Source organism: Odocoileus virginianus, chromosome 8 (genome assembly GCF_023699985.2).
Source record: "Odocoileus virginianus isolate 20LAN1187 ecotype Illinois chromosome 8, Ovbor_1.2, whole genome shotgun sequence".
Lineage (NCBI taxonomy): Eukaryota > Metazoa > Chordata > Mammalia > Artiodactyla > Cervidae > Odocoileus > Odocoileus virginianus.
Genome location: NC_069681.1, coordinates 42,396,672 through 42,415,170, shown reverse-complemented (window position 1 = coordinate 42,415,170; position 18,499 = coordinate 42,396,672). Strand labels below are relative to the sequence as shown.

The 18,499-nt window shown below is 36.6% G+C and overlaps 1 protein-coding gene across 1 annotated transcript in view; it reads left to right on the top strand.

Moving 5' to 3' along the window:
- The window catches only part of GPC5 (glypican 5), a 1,486,194-nt gene that overhangs the window by 363,572 nt on the left and 1,104,123 nt on the right, over positions 1 to 18,499 (top strand). Inside the window, exon 5 of the mRNA XM_070471523.1 lies at positions 4,053 to 4,178. Coding sequence (XP_070327624.1) covers positions 4,053 to 4,178 — 126 coding nt within the window. The remainder of the gene's footprint in view (positions 1 to 4,052; positions 4,179 to 18,499) is intronic.

The following is an 18,499-nucleotide window of genomic DNA, read 5'->3' as shown; positions in this document are numbered from 1 at the left end:
TACATTGGTGAACAAAGCAAACCAACAATCCCTGCCTACTTCAACCTTTTATTGGAGTGTGGAAGACAGGTAAGAAATGATAAAACATTATAAATAAGTACATTATATGCTCAAATAGAAAGTAATATGTGCCATGGAAAGATGAAAATCTTGATAAAAATAAGGGCAACCATTAATACAGTGAGGGACACTGAGAAGGTGATGTTTCCTTTATTTCTTTTTTAAATTTAATTTTTATTGGAGTGTAGTTGATTTAAAATGTTGTGTTAGCTTCTGCTGTACAGTAAAGTGAATCCTTTAAACATATACATGCACCCACTCTTTTTTAGATTCTTTTCCCATATAGGCCTTTACAGAGTATTGAGCACAGGTCCCTGTGCTATGTAATAGGATCTTATTATCTCTTTTATTTATAGTAGTGTGTATATGTCAATCCAGACCTCCCAATTTATCCCTCTACACCTTTCCTTTATTTCTTACCTCAGTAAAGATTACAGTCTTTTCATTAGTCACCTGATGGAAGACAATTATTATCTTAACATCTTTACTTTATCTGTAAATTATAGGTTCCTAATGTTTTTCTGATGTTGACTGGCAAGTTTGTTTTTTTTTTCCTATCCTCATACGTCTCCCTTTCAACTTGGTTATAGACCCTGTTGCTGGGAAACACTGAAGGCAAAAGGAAAAGGGGGTGGCAGAGGATGATATGGATAGATAGCATCACCAACTCAGTGGACATGAATTTGAGCAAATTCCCAGAGATAGCAGAGGGTAGAAGAGCCTGGCTTGCTGTAGTCCGTGAGCTCGAAAACAGTTAGACTTGGCAACTGCACAATAGCACAACATAGGCCCCTAAGTGGCCTCACTGCACTTCTGTCTGTTTCCACATTACTGCAATGATGATCATGACCTCACTTGCTGGCTGGGAAGCTTTTAATGGCTCTCACTGCCTTATTAATAAAGCTGAAACATCTTATGATGATCAAGATGCTAATCTTGCCTCCTTCTCCCTTTAACTATAATTCCCATGAAGACACTCCTCACTAGCTAAACTAACTGCATATGACTCTCTGAGCACACAGTGATCTCTTTCCTTTTTACCTCCTCTCATCCTGATCTTTGCTGTTTGCTGCTTCTTCTTTTATTGCATGAAACATGGAAATGTTATTTTTCTATTTCCTGATTCCTTCTCTGTCCTCAAATATGATACTATTTACTAACACTATATTTTTATTGTGGATTTTTATCAGGATATATATTCTTAGAAGGCAGAGCTATTTTGTTTAGCTGTGAATCCCTGGCACCAACACAGCTTGGTATGCCATAGTGTTTAGTACTTTGTGACATATAGTTGATAGTTGATGGTTTATGGAAGTCTTCTAAGAGATGATCTTTAAGAGAGAATGAAGACAAAGGCATACAGGTTTGTTTGGAGAATAACAAACATCTCACTTTTGTGCAACTCTAAGCTGTGGATTGGGTTGCTGAAATTGAGAGAGTGTCTTACATACCTTTCTAAGAAGACTAGATTTCATGCTGTAGAGAATAGAGAGGCATAGATGACTTTATGCAAATGAATGCCATAGTCTGTGGGCTACCAGATTTGAATTTCTATCGATGAATCTCATGGAGGATGGAACGTGACTGTTAAGGAACAAATGGGAAGTATGTCCTCCAGGTGCAGTGATTCCAGTGAAAAGATTAAGACTTAAGCTAAGGCAATGGCAGAAGCATTGGAAAGGAGGCTGGAAAATAAAGATGTAAAGATTGAGGACAAGAGAGAAGGGGACAACAGAGGTTGAGATTGTAGGATGGCATCACTGCCTCAATGGACATGAGTTTGAGCAAACTCCAGGAGATAATGAAGGACAGGGAAGCCTGGCATGCCACAGTCCATGGGGTCACAAAGAGAACACAACTGAGTGACTGAATAGCAACAACATCTGCAGCCATTTGTGCCAGGCCTCTTCATTTCCAGAAGATTCTTTGATTCCAAACAGGTGTTCATTTATGTTGGATAGAAATCAGGAATGGAGTCACACATCTTCTCATTCATTAAACCCCGCTCTCTAAGAAAAAGAACCAGTCAACTTCAATTATGCTTTAATAGCTGCAGCATGAGAAGTTTGTTCATGCATTATAGTTAGTGGAACATAGCCATCAAGGAGAGACTTAATTTTCTAGTAGAGGAAATCGATAAAATATAGATAATCATTTAACTGTGTTAGTGAGAAGATAGAGCATCTTTTTTTTTTTTTTTTTGACTGAGCATGTGTTAGAGATTGTGCTTCCTGTGACTGTTTTGTTATTACTTGTCCAGTCAAGCTTTGCTAAGGAAAAGTGAAAGTGAAAGTTGCTTAGGCGTATCTGATGCATGATTATGCAGTCCATGGAATTCTCCAGGCCAGAATATTGGAGTGGGCAGACTTTCTCTTCACCAGGGGATCTTCTCAACCTAGGGATTGAACCCAGGTCTCCTGCATTGCAGGTGGATTCTTCACCAGCTGAGCCACAAGGGAAGCCCAAGACTACTGGAGTGGGTAGGCAGAAAGTGAAGAAGAACTAAAGAGCCTCTGATAAAAGTGAAAGAGGAGAGTGAAAAAGCTGGCTTAAAACTCAACATCCAAAAAACAAAAATCATGGCATCTGGTCCCATCACTTCATGGCAAATAGATGGGGAAGCAATGAAAGCAGTGACAAGACTTTATTTTCTTGGGCTCCAAAATCACTGCGGATCTTCCCAACCCAGAAATTGAACCAGGGTCTCAAAAGTTTGATTAAATACGCACCAGACACTTGCCATGGGAATGTCCGATTTTCTCTATGATTGCAAATCTTACATATTTGAAAGTTGTATTTATCCTTCCAACAGAGTGGTGGTTTTTTACGACTCCAGCAGTTTTATATCACTAGTTCTTCAAATGCCAGTGAGAAAGAAAATTACAAGTTGAAACTGTTGAGGCTTAGTGTTTTCAAAATTAGATTTAATTTTTAAAAGTTTGATTGTTCCAGCTATAATTTATAACCACCTCTGCTGTTTAATTTCATTTTCAAAGAAATTCTTTCAAAAGTTAAAATGGGGAATGTGGTTTCATAATTGCTATATTTCAATCACTCATCCAGATTTCTGAAGTTTACTATCCTTCCAACATTTCCTTCCAACATCTCCTGTCCCTGCCTTTTGGTCCAGGGGACATTTCATCTGGATTAGACTAGTGAGTTTTCTTTTTTTCCCCCAGAACAGCTATGTATGTGAAAAAGTTCGAAACTAAAGTCTTTAAGACTTGCTAAAGTCTTTAAGACTTGGTGTTTTGAAATGCTAGAACTCAATGTTTTGAGACCTCAAAGCTTTGGCTTTAAAACTCCAAAGTCTTGGATTTCTAAATTGAAAAACTGCCGTTTTGTTGAATTTCCTCTTTCCGTAGTTTATGCTGAAAAGGGAAGCAGTATGAGAGGGCAAAATAACTTAGCAAATGTATTATACGTTACTCACTCCAATCACTTTTATTTTCATGCTGCTGAAGTGTGTCACATACCTGAGTTCTCTCATATTTAGTAAAGCTGCATCACTTTATGTCCTTAGACACCAAAGAGAAGACCCAGATGGGAGAATCACCCAAGCTTACTAAACTTTTAATCAGTAAGCAGTCAGTCAGTTTGTTGTAAGCCTCTGACATTTCTATATGGAAAAGAAAGTAGTTAGTATCACTAACTACTGGTAACTACTGGTTTAAATACCAGTAGCTAGTGAGGGCTTTTAGCTAAATAAAGTGACATGTATTTGTGTGTGTGTATGTACTATTCACAGTTTCTTGGACCTATACTTATATAAAGTTCATACCCAGTGAAAACTTTTATTTAAGAGAATAAATTTGAATACATTTTTAAAAGATGTACTTTTTGTCTCTATTGTTAGAGAAGTATTAAATATATGAGAATAAGTAGAGAATTATAAGAGCTGCCTTCTAAACATTATGCATAGCATCATGCCATTTATATTGGCATTTCTTATGAATTTTGGCGTTTAACTGTTTTCTTTGTTTTTCCATCAGAGAATTTATCAGCAGCCTTCGACTGTACAGGACGTTCTATGGGGGCCTGGCTGATCAGCTTTGTGCCAATGAATTAGAGGCCGTTGATGGACTACCATGCTGGAATGGAGAAGACATAGTAAAAAGGTATTTTATGTGTATGATCTGTGAAAACTGAGCAGCCACTTTCATCCTCGTATTTATTTTCCCCTCTTCTTGAATGCGTTACTTCAGTTTTAACTTTGCCCCACAGGTCAGAGGATGTATTAATTCCTTCTCTTTTGTTTGTCCAAGAAAAATTTGATTCTTTTGACATTTTAGAAATGTGATAGAATTATGTGGTGTTCTGAAGGGTTTCTTGTCTTTGGTATCCATCTATGGCTTACTAAACAATCTCACTTTTTCTATTAAGTATTATTTAACGTCTAGCCAATCTATCTTGTTTCTCAAATATCTTTTTTTTTAACTTTAATTTTAAAACTATTTAGAAAGTGAGGACATTTAGTGAAATGTGAATACCTGGGCAAAGATTCGTTGATATCTGTATATATGTCACCGCAGGGTCAATATGGGTTTCACAGGTGGTGCTGGTGGTAAAGAACCTGCCTGCCAATGCAGTACACAACAGATGTGGGATTTGATCTCTGGGTCAGAAAGATCCTCTGGAGGAGGGCATGGCAACCCACTCCAGTATCCTTGCCTGGAGAATCCCCATGGACAGAGGAGCCTGGTGGGCTGCAGTCCATAGGGCTGCAGAGTCGGACGTGGCTGAAACAACTTAGCACACAGCGCACAGCACACAGCACACAGTGTTCATGTGTTTCCTACAGTTGTCTCTTTGAGAGTGTGTGAGAGAGCGGTGTGGGGATAGAGAGAGAGAAATGGAGAAAGCTGGTACTTTTATGTATGTCTGTTGGAGGCATTGTTTATTTATATGCTGTCAATTGTTCTCAAGCTCAGGAGTGAATTTTTTTTTACCTTTTTTTTCTCACTGTCTAGAATTTCTTTGAGTTTATTTTCCTTTGCTTCCTATAACTGGTTGTGCTCTCAAGTAATTTCTTGGGCTTGAGAAAGTCCTATTTTCTCTCTGAAACCATAGTGTTGGTCCATGTAATTGGCCGGAAATTAGTTGATTTTCCAGTGCTAGTGATTATCATAGAATGTAGGCCTGTGCTGTGTGTATATTTGAATGTTTTAGTGTATTTTATATTGAGAAATCTGCCAAAAGATAGGGTGTTAAATTTTCTGATTTATAAACACGCCTACTCCATATAAGGATAGGTAGTTTAGTTACCACAAAAGTGATGAGTTCATTTAAAATGTCATTTAGCAAACTCAATTTGCCATGATAAATATATACTGTAATTAATGTTAGTATAAATTCATGTAATAAAAACTGTTTATTTCTGGGTGATCATATTCATTATAGTTAAAGGTTACATTCCTGATATAGTAAAATGATTACTTATAGTTTATATTCAAATATCTCATAAGAAATCTTTGATTTCACAGAAATATATTACTGAAGGCAGGAACTATAATTAAATTTAAATAAAATATTTGGCTGACATGGCTACTGCTCTTTTCTCATTATGCTCGTTGGATGTTGAAATGTATTCTTAAATATATCTTTCTTGCCTTTACTGAGAGTAGTCATAGCATGCATAGTATTTTGAGTTCTTGCAGTATTCATGTTAATAAGATTTCTGCCACTTAGATCAAGTAATTAAGTTCTACTTTGACTTATACTTTCTCTTTTCCCATTGTTCAAACCAGAATTGAACATTTTTGTGTATTAACAATTTTCCTACAAGTGCTAATGAAAATTTCATGGTGATTAATGAATGATTTAGTTTAGAATATGCATATATTTAATATATAACATTACATTATATTAAACATTTGATTCTAGAGCTTCAAGAGCCTTAGTTTCAATTTGTCCCATTCCTCTCAATTATTTGGTCAGGGTGTTGTATAATAGGAAATACTGTTGAAGAAATCAATGGTTTGGGAAAACTTTTCAGAGGGATAGTATTTTTAACTCAAAGATAAACCTACATTTCTCCAAAGAAGACATACAGATAGTTAACAAACACATGAAAAGATGCTCAACATCACTCATTATTAGAGAAATGCAAATCAAAAGTACAATGAGATATCACCTCACACTGGTGAGAATGGCCATCATCAAAAAGTCTACAAACAATAAATGCTGGAGAGGGTATGGGAAAAAGGGAACACTCTTGCACTGTTGGTGGGAATGTAAATTGATTCAGCCACTACGGAAGACAGGTATGGAGATTCCTTTAAAAACTAGGAATAAAACCACCATATAACCCAGCAATCCCACTCCTAGGCATATACCCTGAGGAAACCAAAATTGAAGAAGACACATGTATCCCATTGTTCTTTGCAGCACTATTTACAATAGCTAGAACATGGAAGCAGCCTAGATGTCCATCAACAAATGAATGGATAAAGAAGTGGTGGTACATATACACATTGGAATATTACCCAGCCATGAAAAGGAATGCCTTTGAGTCAGTTCTAAAGAGGTGGATGAACCTAGAACCTATTATACAGAGTGAAATAAGTCAGAAAGAGAAAGATAAATATCATATTCTAACACATATATGGAGAAGCTAGAAAAATGATACTGAAAAATTTACTTATAGGGCAGCAATGGAGAAACAGACATGGAGAATAGACTTGTGGACATGGGGAGGGGATAGGATAAGGTGAGATGTGTGGAAAGAGTAACATGGGAACTTACATTACCATGTGTAAAATAGATGGCCAATGGGAATTTACTGTTTGGCTCAGGAAACTCAAACTGGGGCTCTGTGTCAACCTGGAGTGGTGGGGTGGGGAGGGAGATGGGAGGGAGCCTCAGGAGGAGGGGATATATGTATACCTATGTCTGAATCAAGTTGAGGTTTGACAGAAAACAACAAAATTCTCTAAAGCAATTATCCTTCAATAAAAAAATAAAGTTTAAAAAAGATATATTTTCTTCTACATGATATATATTTTAAGACCTCATTCATGGTTTATGAATAAAGAAAGCTTATCTTTAGCAAGAACTCTCCATGGGAAGCAGCCACATTTCTGGTAAAGAAAGTGAGCATTTCTCTTTATTCTCAGTTGCTTCCCTCTCCTGTCTTCCTTTTCCATACCACCCAGCCTCCTGTTTGTCAGTTGCTTCCAAGAGCCCTGTGTGACTCCACTCTCCTGTGAACAGCTTTCACTTCACTTAATTTTCCCTCATATAACCCTCTACCTCATCACCTTAGCTGACATTTTCCCTTCCCTCAGGATGTTTTTCCTCTTTAGTCCCTATCTCATGAGTCACCAATCTACTCCTTGCCTCACCAGGCCAGCTGATGAGCCTCACACACTAGCTCCCTGCCACCTCTCTAAGCTACTTCCCAAATGAACATTTTTCAAGCCTGGTTGTTTTCTAGCACTCAACTAAGGTTTCATAAGAATCATCTCATTGAATTCTCCCCAAAATTTTCTTCCTAATACTTTAGAGTAAGCTGATTTTGTGGTGTCTCTTTTCTGCTCAATCTTGAGAAAACTCTTATGTGTACTTAAATTGTAATTTCATTCATGGCTCTACTAGTTTTTGATATAAACCTAGATCGGGAATTTTTTTCAATGCAAAGTCTATGCTAAAATATAAATATCCATCATATCTGGTTAACAAGGTTTATTGACCATTGTGGAAGTCAAAAATGATTCATATTTATATTTGCTAAAGCAGAATAAGTTCAAGTAACTATTAAATAAAGATAGTTAAAAGTTGGATATTAGATACTTTACCAGAAGATTTGAATAAATAAAAATACTAGTATTGGTTCCACATAGAATATTTCTAGACAGTTATGTGAAAACTGCTATTATACTTAAAGTACTGGGGAGGCTTTATTTTTTATTTGCATTATATTTATTTATTGATATTTAATGAAAACATGTTACAGTGATGTTAGAATTATGGGCCATTTTTATTTTCTTCATTTTATAATTCTTTTTTGAGATAAAAGCACTATTTTTATATTTTGTTTCTAACCAATTTTGACTTTTATAGAAATTTTGTAATATAGATTTTTCAAAAAATTAATGGATATATTTTAATACTGAACCACTGAATTTATCTAAAGTGGCTTCAATGTAAAGTCAAGTTCTGATTAATTTTACAATCCTGAACTATTACCTGCTTTTTCCTTGAGAAAAACAAAGTATAGTGTGAAAACACTAAGACCCCAAATAGAATATCCATTTTAGAGACCCAAAGTTGATTAAGATAAATATTGCCATCAAATTTTGAAGAAATGAATATTAAGTGAATGTATACCACATTTGGTGGAGAAGGAAATGACAACCCACTCCAGTATTCTTGCCTGGAGAATTCCATGGACAGGGGAATCTGGTGGGCTATGGTCCATGGGATCGCAAAGAATCAGACATGACTGAGCACACAGCACATACCACATTTGGAGATAGTAGGGATTTTTATTTTGCCTTTATATGCTGGGTTGTAATACTCTCAGATTCAATCTAGAGAAATTATGCCAAACACATCAATAGGACAAATTTGTGGCCAAGATTGAGCCTATCATTCATTGTAAGAGTGAAGTGATTATTTTGGCAAGACTTCTCCTCCTGGAGGCATTTTTAAGGAGATGATTGATAACATTATTTATGTGCTTGACGTCCTGCCTTAAAGAACAAGAGAACCATACAGCTTGTTTCAATATTATGGCAGGCCTATAAACTGGGTCAGATCACCTTTTTGCTCATCAAAAGAGGTGGAATTACTTTGTGGTTGAAGATGAAATATGTCAAATAGCTGTAGCATATTAATTTATGAAACAATCTCTTTTAGTTCGAATGATTTTGAAGAGTGTGTACATACCATATACACTATCAAGACACCAAGGTACATAGCTCAAGGAATTCCTGATTAACGATGAAGATCTATCACTAAAATCCACATAGTTCTATATCTTGCCTCCCATCTCTTCTTCATGACACAAAAATGTTCTCTGAAAGGCCTGCCAGTGCCTACTCTGTGCTGAGTTCACTGTGATTGCAAATTGATTGTTTGAAGGCTTGCACTTGTCTTTCTGAGTACTGAAGTTCAGATGACAGCTGCTTAATTTCCAGGGTTTCTTTTTCCTTTTTGATTAATAGATAATCCAGTAACTCTCCTTCGATCTCCAGGAATTTAAGACTTCCGCAGAAACTCTTAAACTAGCCAATAGCTGTTAAGTATTCTATTAAAATAAATAATCCATGTGATTTCTACTTCATCTTGATGTAGTTAATGTTCTATAATGCTACTTTCTTAACAGTGTTTTCTTTTTGAACTCTTATGCTAAGGTGCCACATGTCAACATACTATAACTGAATTTTTAAAAGTCAGAAAAGAATATAAAACCTTAAAAAATCCAAGATTTTATACTTATCTATTAGCAGTTTTCTTTCCATCAAATGACATTTTTCCTGACCATGACTTTTTTAACCCCACTTTCCCCCTCTTTTTACCCATTATTTATGTGGAAAACTACTTCATCTTCAAATTTTCTGTTTCTTCCTGACTTTCCTACATTCAATTATATGTTCTTTTTTTTAAAACACCCAACTTAGTTTCCAAATGTCACAGACTACATTTTAAACCCACTCAGGGCTCAGGATTGTACTAAAGTAACAACTGGCTGTTTTTCCTGTGTTGCTTACGCAAAGGCAGTATGTTCTTTATGACTTAACACCAGCCTGTTTTCTATTTTTTACCCCTTGCAATTTCTACCTATCCAATCAGGTTGATAATATTGACGCACACCTTTGTAATAATCATCATTGTTATCATACCTTTGGCTTATCTTAACTTGGTTTGGAATTGGAGGTCACTTAAAATGAGTGATTATGAGGCATCCCCACTCGTACTTCATCACAACAATCTGCCATGAACCTTGATAGTTCCACTGTTCCATTAATATGGAATAATTTTAAATTAAATGATTTTCTCCATACAACTCTATATACAGTTTTGCCAAAATCTCACTTAAAAATTATTCAAGTATAGTTGATTTGCAATGTTGTGTTAATTTCTGCTATACAGTAAAGTAATTTACTTATATATATATTCTTTTCATTTTCTTTTCCATTATAGTTTAATCATAGAACATTAAATATGGTTCCTTCTGCTATACAGTAGGACCTTGTTGTTTATCCAGTCTATATATAATAGTTTCCATCTGCTAATTCCAAACAATTTCCCACTTCTTTTTTTGAGTCCTAGTGAAGTGAACCCCCTCATTTGTGTTTTATTGTAACCTCTAAATTCACCATAATTCCTGTAATACATTTTGCATGTATATGTCATATATCTTCTTATCTACTGAAATTTATTTTATAACACAGCTTCTCTATTATCTGAGAGGCCAAGACTGGTATCATTGAATACATCAATAATTTTTAGAGCTAACAGAACTCTGCAGAAAAAACTTTTATAAATGTTTTAATATGAGAAGAGATTTGGTGACTTGAGGGTGTGGCTTGGTGATAACATTTGCGTGAGTCATGCATGGTTCCAAAATGAAATTGAGTGTCTGAAAAATGAGAAGAAAGGAAATGAATCATGAGTTCCTACCTATGGCTGACTCTGGATACTGATTTTTTTTTTTCTAACTTAACCTTAGTATCATGCCTGTGTCATTCTGTGCACTTCCATAGACATGTTAATGAAACCACAGTCTGAAGAACTCAGGAAAGCTCTTGTCTTAGAGACTTATTAGGTATGATTGTCTTTATCACAGATGAGGCACCTGGGCTAGTGGTGGATGAAAGTGTCAAGGTATACATACCCAAGGTCAAAATTCTGAGTCTGCTTTCTTTAGTATGGGAAGAACTGAAACACTTTTGCTCTTTTGTGGCAGGAATAGAAAGTGTGGTTTTAGATATACTATAGAGTGCATATGTGCACGTGTGCGTGCTCAGTCTGTCTGACTCTTTGCAATCTCATGGACTGTAGCCCACCAGAGACTGTCAAATTCCTTTCATTGTAGAATACAGTTTGGAGCCAATGGACAAAGAATTGATATGACTGATGTATTAGGTTCTAAATGAGCATAAAATGTGCAGAGTTCTTGACTGTGTACAATCTTCTTACGTCTTACTACAGTACACTTGCTTGGCATATGATTTTTATTTAAATGATAGTGCCTGAAATAGTTATTCCATAGTTTAGTTCTAGAGAAAATAAGATAGGAAAAGATAGTAAGAGGATGCTCATTTTGTCAACTTTGCTCCAAGTTCTGACATTTCAAACTAGTGTTAAAAACCTAGGAAAATACCCATTGTTCTCAAGTCAATATACACATTTTGATGTTTTCTAAGAAATGCTCCATTAAGGTGACAATAATTGCACGGTGTCTCATTTTTCAAACTGAGAAATTTCTTTTGAATCTTTCTTCACTGGCTTATTGACTTAATAGTCAGTTGTCCCTATGAAGTACACAATCATTATGTTTAGGGAGCTGGAACACAAAGGTGAAAAGAGAAACTTTCACTAAACCCTCTCTGAAGGCTGCTTTTCGCTGTCACTAGAATGAAATCATAGCCAATTCTCAAAAGTATTTTTGGTCACTAGTGTCCGAAGGACTTGTAATTGTCATTAGTTCCATAAGCAGTTGCTAATTAAATTCAGCAGTTCAGTAATTAAATTCAGCCCATAGAAAGTCTAAATTCAGCAAAAGAAAGTTCTAGGTTGACTTGATCATCGGAGCTTCACTTAAAGCGGCCCTTTCTCCCCACTCCTCTGAGTATCGCTTCGGTCTTGGCGGCACCGACATGGAGGTGAAGCACTCCAGGTCCCATGCCCACCTTGACTTCTTGTCCTCCAGCAAGTGTTTATGACTCCCCCAGCTTGGAGCTGGAGGGACACTGCGGCAGCAGTGAGAGAGGAGGGGTAAGACAAAGGAAATTCTTTTGGCTGGTTATTTTGCCTCTCTCCCTAATGATTCCTAGCTTGGCAGGTATTAAGACTGATGTTCTACGGCTTCCGTGTGGTCAGGACAAGGCCTACCCCCTGGTCTTCTCCATCTGATGGTCAATTCTGGCTTCTTTCTGCTGAGGTCTCCTGGTAGGATTCTTTTCTCCCTCATGGTCCACTCAAGGCCACAGAAACTTTGTGCTTCTGTCTCCTGCTTTTGGTGGAAGTATAGCCTGTATTCAGTGGAGTTGCTTCTCTTTACTCTCCTATTAGGTAGGTAGCTTCTACTACAAACAGGGCCACCTTCCATTTTCTTAGGCATGGATCAACTACTAGTCCTTTTAATCCTTCAATTTATAAGGATCCCTCAAGCCTCTCTCACTTAGCATGAACGAATACGGGGATGACACAGCAGTCTAACAAGTTTCTTCAAAAAGTTCTCTCCTTTTGTCTCTTCAAGCTCAGTTCTTTAATACAATTAAGGTGGACATCAGGGTGAAGGACTGAAAACCAGTTTTCAGCCATTTGTTTTTTAAGCCTGGCACTTCAGTTTGGAATGCTGTCAACTGTCTTATTCTCAGCTGAAATGGAAACAGAAAAAATGCTATTTTCACATCCTTTTACATGTATTTGGAACTGGGGGGTAGAAGACAGGAAACTAGATTCCATTTTCAATGCTGCAGTTGGCTTTAAATAGGATACAAAGGTAAGTAAGACTTTGTCCCCACGTCAGGGACTTCAATTCCAAACACAGGTAGAGAACATGTTCACAGTATGAACACCAACAAGACAGATACTGTTAAATAAGTGAGACATAAAAAAAATCCGACAGACTTTCAAATAAGGAAAAATCTCATTTGGTTGAGAGGATTGGAAAAATATTTAATAAAAGGGGTAATATATGATATGGGTCTTGATTCATTCATTTGAAATAACCTCTGAAATATTTATGGATGAGATGAGATGATGTCTGAAAATTTGCTTTAAAATCAATCATTGAATCATGGAAAGATGATCACACTAAATATGCAATGTATATATGTATATGGGCTTTTCTGGTAGTTCAGACAGTAAAGAATCTGCCTGTAATGTGGGAGACCTGGGTCTGATCCCTGGGTTGGCAAGATTCCCTGGAGAAGGGCATGGTAACCCACTCCAGTATTCTTGCCTGGAGAATCCCATGGTAGAGGAGACTGGTGGATACAGTCTACAGGGTTGCAAAGAGTTGGACACGACTGAGCAACTAAGTGCACAAATATGTATATATTGTATATGTGTGTAGATAGTCGTGGAAGGTGTATTATGGCTACAGGGTGTTCTTTGTATTTGTGTGTGTTTGAAAATTTTATCAGTTCAGTTCGGTCACTCAGTTGTGTCCAACTCTTTGCGACCCCATGAACCGCAGCACGCCAGGCCTCCCTGTCCATCACCAACACCTGGAGCTTACCAAAACTCATGTCCATCGAGTCGGTGATGCCGTCCAGCCATCTCATCCTCTGTCATCCCCTTTTCCTCCTGCGCCCAATCCCTCCCAGCATCAGGGTATTTTCAAATGAGTCAACTTCACATGAAGTGGCCAAAGTATTGGAGTTTCAGCTTCAGCATCAGTCCTTCCAATGAACACCCAGGACGTATCTCCTTTAGGATAGACTGGTTGGATCTCCTTGCAGTCCAAGGGACTCTCAAGAGTCTTCTCTAATACCACAGTTCAAAAGCATCAATTCTTCAGCACTCAACTTTCTTCAGTCCAACTCTCACATCCATACATGACCACTGGAAAAACCATAGCCTTGACCAGATGGACCTTTATTGGCAAAGTAATGTCTCTGCTTTCTAATATGCTATCTAGGTTGGTCATAACTTTCCTTCAAAGGAGTAAGCATCTTTTAATTCCATGGCTGCAGTCACCATCTGCAGTGATTTTGGAGCCCCCCCAAAATAAAGTCTGACACTGTTTCCACTGTCTCTCCATCTATTTTCCATGAAGTGATGGGACCAAATGCCAAAATCTTAGTTTTCTGAATGTTGAGCTTTAAGCCAGCTTTTTCACTCTCCTCTTTCAGTTTCATCAAGAGGCTTTTTAGTTCCTCTTCAGTTTCTGCCATAAGGGTGGTGTAAAACATAATAAATAGAACTGGGCTTCCCAGGTGACTCTAGTGGCAAAGAATCTGCCTGCCAATGCAGGAAACTCAAGGGATGCAGTTCAGTCCCTGGGTCTGGAAGATCCCTGGAGTAGGAAATGGCACCCTACTCTAGAATTTTTGCCTGGAAAATTCCATGAGCAGAGGAGCCTGGGAGGCTATAATCCATGAGGCCACAAGAATCGGACATGACTGGACACACACACACACACACACACAGAGTAAATAAAAATTATAATAAGGCATAATAAAAATTATATTGTCAACAGTCTATTCTGTCACATATGCTGTTGTAGATGATGTAGATACAGTGAATAGACAAGGCAGATATGAGCCCTCTTACTTAGATTATGATGTAGAGGAAAACACCACTTATCCAAGGATTACAAGTGTGAATGGTTTAGAGGGTAACTAAGACTGGATGGAAGTTTAATCAGCTGACTTAGAAGCAAGACAAAGAATGGGATAAAATGCGTTAAGTTTGGTGGCCTCTTGAACTGCATTATTTACATTCGCATGTAACCTTTCAGAGTATCTCTTCTACTTCTCAACACTTGCATTTAAGCTTCACAGGTGTGTCCTGACTTCTTGTGTATTAAACTTGCCCATGTCCATTATAGTGTAGCCATTCATTCAGAAAACCAGTAAAAGCTCATTTATTAACTTCTAATTGCATCAGTTTTCAGTCTTTAAAATGTGGCTGAAAATAGTGCATATCTCATATTTGAGAAATAAATGTTATCCACAACAACAATTTAGAACACTAGCTATCGTATAGTAAACATTCAGAAACTATTCAATCTTCTTATTAAACAGTTTATATTCCTTTACTTCAGTAGGAATGAAACACTTTTGCACTGATCTTCTCTCTTCATTGAATGTTTTCTATCGTGGATCAGAAGACGTTCATTTGGAAAACAAAGATGTTAGAGAACAAAGGAAAACAAAGAAGGTTAGTTTATGGGTCAGCAAAATTAATATTAGGGATTTGGGCTTGAAGTAGGAGATATGCCTTATTAATAGTTTAAAAGATTATTTCATTGAGGATAGAAGTAGAGAAAATATATCATAATAGGCAGTTTCAATACTCCAGTTTTGGCGAATTGTGATCTGTCTTGTACCCATGCCATCCATCAGTTTTCTCATGGGAGAACTCAAAGTTGAGATACAAAATAAAAGCATTGCAAAGATAAAAGAAAAATATTTTACTCTGAAGCAGTTGTTTGGAGATAGTCAATCACTGTCTTAAAGTTGATCGTAATGAACTACCAGTTGGCTGGAAATAAATGTCTGAAGCCATGCTAAATATAAATACATCACACAACAGATTGTTTTGGTGAAATGACAATTTTAAGGCTGCTACACTTAAAGTCATTTCTCTTCATCCATTGAATCCCCAAAGGAAATACATGTTGTAAACAGAATCACTAAAACAAAATGAGCTTGAACATCAGTTATCACCGTGTGTCTAACTAAGTTTCTCACCGGATTGACATGGTACGAGGAAGCTATTTTTAACATGTTACCTGCTTCCATCAAAGATTATGTGAGAGGAAGATGAAAAAAAGGATAAGACAGAACAAGATAAAAGTTCACTGACGTGGAAAGCTAAAGGACCTTTTCCCATCTGTTTGGCACAGAAGTTGTTATCTCTTTAGGGGTACAGATTTCATCACAGTTTCATAGACTTGTGACTACAGGTTGTGTTATTGCAAATAGCAGCAGTCTTCAAGGGCTCTGGGAAGCCTATTCTTATATTACTTACATTACCCTGAGCAATTTCTTACTTATCCTTCATTTTCATATTGAACTTAGAAATGAAAAACTATTCCCTTTTTAGTAAAATAGCTGTAAGTTTGATTATCTATAAAGATGGCACATATTTTTTCTTAGTCTAGTTCCTTCCATATCACAGGATACAAATTAATCAGTGAATGATTTATTATATTTTAGAAAAAAATGCCAGAAAGAGAACAGTCACTTATGTATAATACTTTCTTCTTCAAATAGAGTTCAGTGTAGTCTCATTTATTTTATGAAAATAGCCCATCAGTTAGGATATTCTCTTGCCCAACCATCAAGATCCTTATTTTTGGATACATTCTTCAAAACAAATGAGTAAATTTTACTAGATATTGTTGAAATGCATTTCTAAAATTTGATTTGAAATTACTTGTATGTTAATGTAACATTTAATTACTGACCTTTATGTTTTGACTTATATGATTAATATAATTATGTATTTCATTATTTTGAAGATTTCATTTACTCATAACTAAAATAAGGCAATATTTTAATTTTTTCCCTTTTGGGAGATAAATGAGTATTTTTTTGTATAATCCACTTTCAAAGCTCTATCTTTAATCAGTTTTATATGTAATGGAACCACAAAGAATTCAAGTTATAAATCTTTGGGCTATTGAATAAGAAACTCAAGAGTTTTAGAATCATAAAGGAAATGAGTCTCAAGTTTTGGAAGTTGCCTGAAAGTCAGCTCATCTGAACAGTAAAAGGTTCTGGACAATGGTTGGGGGGAGGGAAAAGCAAATAAGAAAAATTTTCCCCCTAGATACTTAGTGCTTGAATTTTTCATAACATTTCTATATTATAAAAAAGCAATATTTTAATTTTAAGAAATGCCATTAATTTTTGAGTTCCCTCTATCAGCATCAACCAAATTGTATCTAAATTGGTACAAAGCTGATCATTTCTTTGCCCCATTCTATGCAGTTCTGACAGCAAGAAAGGCCTCCTCCTAATAAAGTGAAGACTCTGTTAACCAGTAAGACATTAACCTGGTGGCTCAGACAGTAAAGAATCTGCCTAGCTTCCATCCCTAGGTTAGGGAAATCCCCTGGAGAAGGGAATGGCAACCCACTCCAGTATTTTTGCCTGGAGAATTCCATGGACAGAGGTGCCTGGTGGGCTATAGTCCATAGGGCAGCGAAGAGTCAGAAATGACTGAAGCGACTTAACATGATGCATGCACACAGGCAAGTCATTAATATATGATATGTGAGAAATAAAATTTTTCATATAATTTTATGTAAATTAAATATGAAATGACAGTTGTAAGCATAAATGAAATATCGGTCCCTTTGTAGATTATTCTAAACAGAATCTAGGTATTTTAGGTATATTGAATCAGTAAATCAACAGCATTTTAGAGTAATATATTTAAATTACTTTTATCAAACAAAATGCATGTCTTCTAGTGAGTGTGGAGTAAATATAGAGAGTATTACAAAGTATTAAAAAATGTATTATACTGTTGGTTTGTAATTGAGTCTTTGCTGTCTAGTTTGAAGTCTTGTTTCTAAAATTGCGATACATGTTTCTTTAGAAGTTAAGTGTTAGTATAAACATGATACCTGCAGTGAGGGGGCTTTCTATGTGATAAATATGTGATAATGTATTAGTTGTATTAGGGTTATCCAGAAGATCAGAACCCGTGGTATCAATAGGATCTATCTAGCTATCATCATCATCTATTATCTATGTTTAGAAAGGAATTTTAAGGAATTGGCTCACAGGATTGTGGGGGGCTGGTAAATCTGAGATCTGTTTAGATCTCTAGGCAGGGTAGAAATTCTGTTGAAAGTCAGTGTTACAGTCTTGAATCCAAGGCAGCCTGGAGGTAGAATATTTTCCTTTTCTGGGAACCTCTGTCTTTTCTCTTATGACTTTCAACTGATTGGATGAGGCCGACCCCCATCATGCATATCATCTGCTTTACTCAAAATCTAAAAATGTTAATCACATATAGAAAACACCTTCACAGCAACATCTAAAGATGTCTTTGGCATTAGTATTGGATATCAAAGCCTAGTCACATTGACGCCTACAATTAAGCATCACAAGTGGTGTTTGAGGTGATGACTGAGATGGCAAGTTGGTACTCTTCTAGAGCTGAAGTTTTAGAGTTGGTGGGTTTTAGGTTAAAGTCTTTGGGGAATATTTCTCTGGAGAAATACACATTTAAACTGAACATGTGGAAAGATCTGATTTTTCCAAGTAGAAAGACCATGATGCTTCATGTGTCTGAGGGAAATCATCAGGATGGAGCAGAGCGAGGTGAGTGATGTGTGAGGATCCTCTGGAGTAAGACTGTAGATGGGAAAGTGTCAGAGTTCATGGGCCATGGAAGAAGTTTGAACTTTATTCTAGGTGCCTTAAGAAGCCACTGGAGGCACCGAGCCAGGACTGATACAACCTGGATGCTTCACGGAGAGTAATATTGAATTTGAAGTTGGAGAAGAAACAAAGAGAAACTTACCATTCCATCCTGGCTGATGTGTGTGCAGTATGAGAGAGAGAAAATGAAAAAAGAG